Source organism: Limanda limanda, chromosome 18 (assembly GCF_963576545.1).
Source record: "Limanda limanda chromosome 18, fLimLim1.1, whole genome shotgun sequence".
Lineage (NCBI taxonomy): Eukaryota > Metazoa > Chordata > Actinopteri > Pleuronectiformes > Pleuronectidae > Limanda > Limanda limanda.
The window spans coordinates 718,020-726,388 of record NC_083653.1 but is presented as its reverse complement, the minus strand read 5'-3'; the positions used below and the strand labels follow the sequence as shown (position 1 = coordinate 726,388).

Sequence of the window (8,369 nt, the reverse complement as noted above, 5' to 3'; positions counted from 1 at the left end):
TGTGTGTGTGTGTGTTGCATGTCAATGGGAATGTTGTGTGTTTACATTATAAATGTATCTGTATGTGCACATATGAGTGTCTATGCTGTCTTACTTGTGTGTGTCCCTATTTAACATGCACTTTGTATGATTGTGTGTCCCTGTGTGTTGGTGTGTGTGTGTTTGTGTGTCTCTGTTCCAGCTCAGGCCTCCTACGGTGATAGGCCAGTTCCACACCTTGTTCTTCGGCTCGGTGCGGATGTTCTTCTTGGGCGTTCTTGGCTTCGCTGTCTACGGGAATGAGGCGCTGCACTTCAGCTGTGACCCTGATCGCAGAGAGCTCAACCTCTACTGCTACAACCAGTTCAGACCCATAACGCCCCAGGTAGGACACAACTACACTCCACCCAACACCACACAACTAAACACAACTCAACCCAACTAAACCCAACTCAACACCACCCAACTAAACCCAACCCAACTAAACCCAACTCAACTCAACCCAACTAAACCCAACTAAAACCAACCCAACTAAAACCAACTCAACTAAACCCAACTCAACTAAACCCAACCCAACTACACTCCACCCAACACCACACAACTAAACACAACTCAACCCAACTAAACCCCACCCAACTAAACCCAACTCAACACCACCCAACTCAACCCAACACCACCCAACTCAACCCAACCCAACTAAACCCAACTCAACACCACCCAACTCAACCCAACACCACCCAACTCAACCCAACCCAACTAAAACCAACTCAACTAAACCCAACTAAAACCAACTCAACTAAACCCAACTAAACTCCATCCAACTAAACCCAACTCAACTCCATCCAACTACACTCCACCCAACACCACACAACTAAACACAACTCAACCCAACTAAACCCCACCCAACTAAACCCAATCCAACTAAACCCAACTCAACACCACCCAACTCAACCCAACTAAACCCAACTAAACTAAACCCAACTCAACTAAACCCAACTAAACTCCATCCAACTAAAACCAACTCAACTAAACCCAACTCAACTAAACCCAACTCAACCCCATCCAACTAAACTCCACCCAACACCACACAACTAAACACAACTCAACCCAACTAAACCCAACTAAACTCCATCCAACTAAAACCAACTCAACTAAACCCAACTAAACCCCACCCAACTAAACCCAACTCAACACCACCCAACTCAACCCAACTAAACCCAACTAAACCCAACTAAACTCCACCCAACACCACACAACTAAACACAACTCAACCCAACTAAACCCAACTAAACTCCATCCAACTAAAACCAACTCAACTAAACCCAACTAAACCCCACCCAACTAAACCCAACTCAACACCACCCAACTCAACCCAACTAAACCCAACTAAACCCAACTAAACTCCACCCAACACCACACAACTAAACACAACTCAACCCAACTAAACCCAACTAAACTCCATCCAACTAAAACCAACTCAACTAAACCCAACTAAACCCCACCCAACTAAACCCAACTCAACACCACCCAACTCAACCCAACTAAACCCAACTAAACCCAACTAAACTCCACCCAACACCACACAACTAAACACAACTCAACCCAACTAAACCCCACCCAACTAAACCCAACTCAACTCCACCCAACTAAACCCCACCCAACTAAACCCAACTAAACTCCATCCAACTAAAACCAACTCAACTAAACACAACTCAACCCAACTAAACCCCACCCAACTAAACACAACTCAACCCAACTAAACCCCACCCAACTAAACCCAACTAAACTCAACCCAACTAAACCCAACTCAACTCCACCCAACTAAACCCCACCCAACTAAACCCAACTAAACTCCATCCAACTAAAACCAACTCAACTAAACACAACTCAACTCCACCCAACTAAAGGACTCAAGCTCAATGTGTTGGTTGTGCAACGAGCTGGCTCATATGGTGGAGTCTGTGCAGCCAGCCACCAGGGGGCGATCAAGAGGCTCTAGCTCACTTTTGGGAGCTGTCTTGTTATCTGTGTTTTTGATCTACATCTGCAGATAAATCTACTTATCAAAGGTTATGCTAACAAACGGTTAAATCCCTTCAGACTGAGAGTGCACAGCCTGGTGACGCTACAACAATGTGCTACAACCTAATCTAAACTATAATGAAATGGTTAAATCATCAGCTTTTTACCAAGTACTAAGATGAGTATCTTAAATGGATCAGGTAGATTCTGAATATTCCTCCATCTGCAGCCAGGACAGAGTCACAGGTCATTACCAGCGTGATGGTTCTTTCAAATTGGTAGAAAACGTAATTTCCTAGAGATGAACGACTGCAGCAGTCGCTGAACTATCTATTTCATCATCCCTTTGTCCGTTCCTTTATTCTGCAGCTTTTCTCACATCTCACGTTTTCTCTGTCCTCTTTTCTCTGTCCTCTCCAGGTCTTCTGGGCGTTGCAGCTGGTGACGGTGTTGGTTCCCGGCGCAGTGTTCCATCTCTACGCAGCCTGTAAGAACATCGACCAGGAGGAGATCCTGGAGCGACCCATCTACACCGTCTTCTACATCATCTCTGTTCTCCTACGCATCATCCTGGAGGTCATCGCCTTCTGGCTCCAGAGTCACCTCTTTGGCTTCCTGGTCTGTCAATTCTACTATTTTTTTAACTTTATGAAATATCTATAAAGAAAATCCACTGGGGTCCGTGTTCAAACGTTCACTTTTCAATCGACCATTCCTAGAAGATCCATGAAATACTACCAGGGTGTCCTCCCTTTCCTCATAGGATGAGATAGACCTGAGATTTGTCCCCAGTGGTGAACATTTCCATGAAGATTGAAAAGATATGAATTTGTATGAGATAACCTGCTACGAGTCCAGAGAGAGATTGAGTCGGACACGTCCCAACGCGGTTCCAATATCATGTGTAATATATATTAATCTGCACAACTTGGAAATTCAGACGATACAAAGTATTAATGCCCCTTGTTTTTCCCCCCCCCCAGGTCCACCCCCTGTACATGTGTGACGCCAGTGCTTTGGAAAAGAGCTTCAATGTGACGAAGTGCATGGTGCCCGAACACTTTGAGAAGACCATCTTCCTCAGTGCCATGTACACCTTCACCGTGATAACCATACTGCTCTGTGTTGCTGAGATATTTGAGATTCTGTGCCGGCGGCTCGGTTATCTCAACAACCAATGACACAGACACACAAACACACAAATGCACACACAAAAAACAGCAAAGGGTGAACGTACGAGACAGTGTTTCTGCCAGTTTTAACAGTGAGCTGCTCCTGGGCAACAGGAAGCTCCTGAACAGAGAATCTTCCTCAGTGTCCGTCGAGAGTGACTTGAACAAAGAAATCTGAGAATGTGCACTGACGTCAGAGCTGGCAGGTCTGAAACATCTATGACCTAACCCTAACCCTTAACTATAGAACGTTTACCCCAAGTCCTATTTCATCGGGACCATTGGACCTACACAGCTTTTTATCAGTAGATTTGTAAAGTGTCAGTAAGTCTTCATGTGATGTAAATAACAGCCAACAATGTAAATAATGTAGATCATCACATAACTCAGTGTTAAAGTGCAGAGAGTCACTGCAGCCTGTCTTCTCTCAGTGAGACAGGCAGAGCCATGAGCTCCATGGATTCTCACTCGGGTCGTTCTCTGGACACTGGTTGAGGAACCTGGACCCACGGGCGAGTGCAGGTCAGGTGCTGATGCTCCTGACTCGTCCACGTGTCTGCTTCCGCTCTGACCTTCACATCCATCGCCAGTGTCACAACTTTGTCTCTTTCTTCAAATATCTGTTTCCTCGATGGGTCTTGAAACAACCTGAGCTGTAGAATCAAGAACAACAAACGACTCAGTTCACTTCTGTGACCTGGAGCCACATCATGGACAAGGAGGCTGTCTTCAGAATATTAGAAATGTAGTCGTTCACTCTTTGAACGTAAAGTTTCCACCAAGGATACTAAAGGATACTAAAGTATTCTAAAGCCCTATGAGACAAACTGTGATTTGTGAATATGGGCGATTCAAATAAAATTTGTTGATTGATTGATAAATGAATATAAATGGGTTTGATGTAATAACCCTTCCTGACTTAAATTTAGAAAATGAAACATATTCCCTGAGGATAAATTCAGAACTCAAAAATATGGGTTACAAATGTGTTGAAATATTTATTGGTATTAGAAGTTAAAATGTATTTTTTTTTTTAAGTATCTAAAAAAGTATTTGCCAACAAGAAGTACTACACATTTTGTGTTTAATAGTACAAACATGAATGAGTTGTTGGTTCTGGGCAATATCATTGTTTCACAAAATCCCAACATACAAGTTGAGACAGATGGCTATGACTTATTTATTTTTCTTCTTTTCTTTTCATAGCTCGTTGTTTTACATTACTCAGAACCCGTTCTGCCCTGGTGTCCCTGTCAATGTTTTTGAAAATAATGACCTCTCATGTTTTGAAAAGTTCTTTTTTTAATCAGACATCCATCCAGCTTTTGTTGTGAAGTTTTCAGCAATCTGTTTATCATCTCAGGTACAAAATTGCATTTCCAGACAAGAGTGGATGAAACCTTCCCTTCAGATCCTCTGGAACCCGTTGGTTCTGTCAGCTGACGGAACCGAACCTGCAGAACCACCGAGCGGTTCCGTGGCACCGGGTTTGAGAGGAGTCAGGTGAACTCCTGTGGTTTGGGTTCTTCTGCTTCTCGTCAGTGGTTGATGGTTGTAATTTTTGCCTCTAGAAGTTCTGTCACCAAGACTTAGGCCTTGTTTACATATAATAAAAATACAGTATTCAACACCTTTGCTGTTTCAAGGAATTAATCAAGTCTGGGACCGTTTGGCGGAAACGCTTCCCGGAAATTATCCAAATTAATCTTTTACATTGTGCTCAGCTTCAGTGAACGTGACTTCAAACTTCATCTTTTTCTGAGTGGAAAAAAATCACATCATATTCTCTCAGCCTCTGCTCTGCTGCTTCAAGGACCTGTACTGTAGATAACTTATTACCATAATGATAGAAAGCCAATGAGCATGGAGAGCTCAGGTCGTCTCACAGCGACACTGAGGACCAGCCCCGAGCGCCATGTGGGCAAATCTCAAGATAATCTTTGCATCATAAACTACACTACAGTAACAATTCACCTCCAGTGTTTATATCTTTTACCAATGTCGTTATGGTAGCTGTAAAAAAAGTCTAATTTCATACTTCATCAGCTGTTGTTGTCTTTATGCTTAAAATGTCTACAGCCTCACAGCTATATCAGAGAAAAAGAGAAACCTTTATGACCAACACAAACATATTGAAACAGAATTCTGTTGGTGACTCGTAGATCTCCTGCTTGTTTTGTCTTGAGATGATTGATTAAAAACGTCCGATAATTGTCTCTGTTTTACTTTGGATTATTTACTTGATTTCAAAACTATCAATATATCAAAGAATGAATTGAAAGAAATCTACACAATTATTAATCCCTTAGATAAAAGAGAGGATGTAGAGTCTGACGTTTCTCAGATGTGCCAATGGGGCCACCGTATTTTTTTGAATTTATGAGCAACATAAACTTCCCCTAGCACTTGATAACAATTATTAATAATAATATAATGTTGGGCTTTAGGAGTCTGTGTTTGGACATTTCACGGTATTGTCCTGGGGTTAATAAAGAATGAATACTCTGAGTTTATTATTTAATTATTTTTTAAATGTTTCCATTAAACCTTCATCGTCACAGATTAAAGTAAAAACTTGAGTCTGAATATTGAAGTGACGGAGGCAGCCGTGACGTCACCTGTCCCGTGTAGGCGGCCGCTCCTATTGGGCAAACACGCGGAAGTGGCTCACTTGTTGCTAACAACAGCTAGCATCCCGTCTCTCTCCGGTGTCTCTCCGGTGTCTCTCTCCGGTGAACCCTCCGGTGACGGCTCCACAGCCATGGCTCTCCCGGTGCAGCTCCGGTCCATCCAGCACCACCTCCGCACCGCCACGGAGCACGAGGCCCGGGACCCGGTGGTGGCGTACTACTGTGAGTGCTAGCATGTTAGCTACTGTTAGCATCCGAGCTAGCTCTGTTTACCTGCGCTGTCAGCGGCTAGCTTAGCATCTACAGCGGAGACAGCTCACAGAGGGGGACATGGTGGGACAGTGAGGGACATGGTGGGACAGGGTGGGACAGTGAGGGACAAGTAGGGACATGGTGGGACAAGTAGGGACAGGGTGGGACAGTGAGGGACAGGGTGGGACAGGGTGGGACAGGGAGGGACAGGGTGGGACAAGTAGGGACAAGTAGGGACATGGTGGGCCAGTGAGGGACATGGAGGGACAGGGTGGCACATGGAGGGACAAGTAGGGACATGGTGGTACAAGTAGTGACAGGGTGGGACAGGGAGGGACATGGTGGGACAAGTAGGGACAGGGTGGGACAAGTAGGGACATGGAGGGACATGGTGGTACAAGTAGGTACAGGGTGGGACAAGCAGGGACAGGGTTGGACAAGTAGGGACATGGAGGAGGACACGTTCTTAATGAGACAGTGCTGTTCAAATAGGGGGACATGGTGGGACAAGTAGGGACAGTGAGGGACATGGTGGTATGGAGGGACAGGTTGGGACAAGTAGGGACAGGATGGGACAAGTAGGGACAAGTAGGAACATGGTGGAACAAGAAGGGACAGGGTGGGACAAGTAGGGACAGGGTGGGACAAGTAGGGACATGGTGGGACAAGTAGGGACAGGGTGGGACAAGTAGGGACATGATGGGACATCGAGGAGGACAAGTTCTTAATGAGACAGGGCTGTTCACAGAGGGGGACATGGTGGGACATGGAGGGACAGGGTGGGACATGGAGGAGGACACGTTCCTAATGAGACAGGGTCACTTCAGGGTTTAACCCGGGGTGGAGGACATGTGTGTGAGGACTCGTCCATCACCGCTGCTCTAGCTTGACCTGATAGTGTGGAGGTTTAGTCTCTGAGGTCCCAAAAGGACGGAGACTGATATGTCCCTGTCCATAGAACCTGTCCCCCTGTGACGTCCTCCAGCCTGAGACGTGTCACCAGTAGAGAATGAGCTGCACCCAGTGAGAGAGTGAGTCAGCAGAAACACGTGCACAGGTGCAGGTCACATGGGACAGACAGGAGGAGGAGACACTTCTCAGAGACGTCCTCTTTCAAACTGTCTCTGCGTCACGACTTTGACCTGTTGACCTCATCCTGACCTGTTGACCTCATCCTGACCCGTCTGCTGCTGTAGAAGAGATCAATAAACTTTCATCTTATATGAAGTTATGACCCAGTTATCCAAGGTGGGCGGGGCTTGGCCACAGCGATCAATCTGAAGATCTGTGCTCAAGGTTCAGTGACAGTGATCTAATGTAGAGAAAGGAGGCGGAGCCACTGACTTCTGGTCAACAGCAAAACATGTAGTTTGACAAAAGTAAGATTTATTTATTCTTATTTATATCTCAGATGTTTTGAGTCCAATATGTTGCTGGATCTTATTTGAATTTGCCAGGACAGAGATGTGAGCTGATAAGCTGCAGGTTAGATGGTTATTATTATTATTATTATTATTCTGTGTTCCTGGAAACGGTCACTAACCAATCACAGACTCAGCATGGCTCTGTTCTGCTTCCTGATTGGCTGCAGATGACAGAGTGACAAGAGTGAGCGAGAGGTCGAGGGCCTGCTGGGAAACGGATGAGACAGGGAGGAGGGTGATTGTGTGTGGGTGTGTGTGTTTGTGTGTGTGAATTGTGTTCCTGACACAGTTGTGTGTGGTGTTGTCGAGTCGTCCTGACAAACCTACGATCGCACACAACAGATTTCCTCTTGTTGTTTTGCTGTGAATTTTCTCCACATTGATCAGATGGTTGTGGAAATGCTCAGAGGAGTTCCTGCTGTAAAACATGTTGTAAAAAATGTGTTTTCATGTCTAATTAACAAAATGATGGTGCCTGTATTAATATGATTATTAATTTGATCTTTGTGCTTTAAACCTCTGAATTTGGCAAATGTTCCTTTAGTGCAGGGGTGTCCAAACTACGGCCCGCGGGCCATCTGCGGCCCGCCATCCATTTTAAATTGGCCCGCCTCAAAAAATAAAAATAAAATAATTTTTTTTTTTTTTTTTTTTTTTTTTAAACTAACAATTTAGTAGCACTTAAATGGCACTTCCTTATAGCACACTTATTGTAGTTTTGCTCTATTTTTGAAGAAATTGTACTTTCTTGATTCTTGTTGTTCTGGGTTTGTACCCTCGGGTACCCTTAAATGCACTTATTAACTTAATAAGTAGCTTTGGATAAAAGCGTCAGCTAAATGTAATGTAAGGGACTATGGCCCACTGTATTGTACTTCTCAGTTAACACC

The 8,369-nt window shown here is 44.6% G+C and overlaps 2 protein-coding genes across 3 annotated transcripts in view; both read left to right on the top strand.

The window, feature by feature from the left end:
* The window catches only part of gje1a (gap junction protein epsilon 1a), a 3,555-nt gene extending 373 nt beyond the window's left edge, over nt 1-3,182 (top strand). The window contains exons 2-4 of the mRNA XM_061092127.1: nt 182-364; nt 2,422-2,619; nt 2,985-3,182. Of these exons, the coding sequence (XP_060948110.1) occupies nt 182-364; nt 2,422-2,619; nt 2,985-3,182 (579 nt within the window). The remainder of the gene's footprint in view (nt 1-181; nt 365-2,421; nt 2,620-2,984) is intronic.
* Nucleotides 3,183-5,843: 2,661 nt separating this feature from the next.
* The window catches only part of vta1 (vesicle (multivesicular body) trafficking 1), a 32,653-nt gene continuing 30,127 nt past the window's right edge, over nt 5,844-8,369 (top strand). For both annotated transcript variants that reach the window (XM_061091521.1, XM_061091520.1), the window contains exon 1: nt 5,844-6,025. In XM_061091521.1, the coding sequence (XP_060947504.1) occupies nt 5,935-6,025 (91 nt within the window). In that variant the 5' untranslated portion in view covers nt 5,844-5,934. The remainder of the gene's footprint in view (nt 6,026-8,369) is intronic.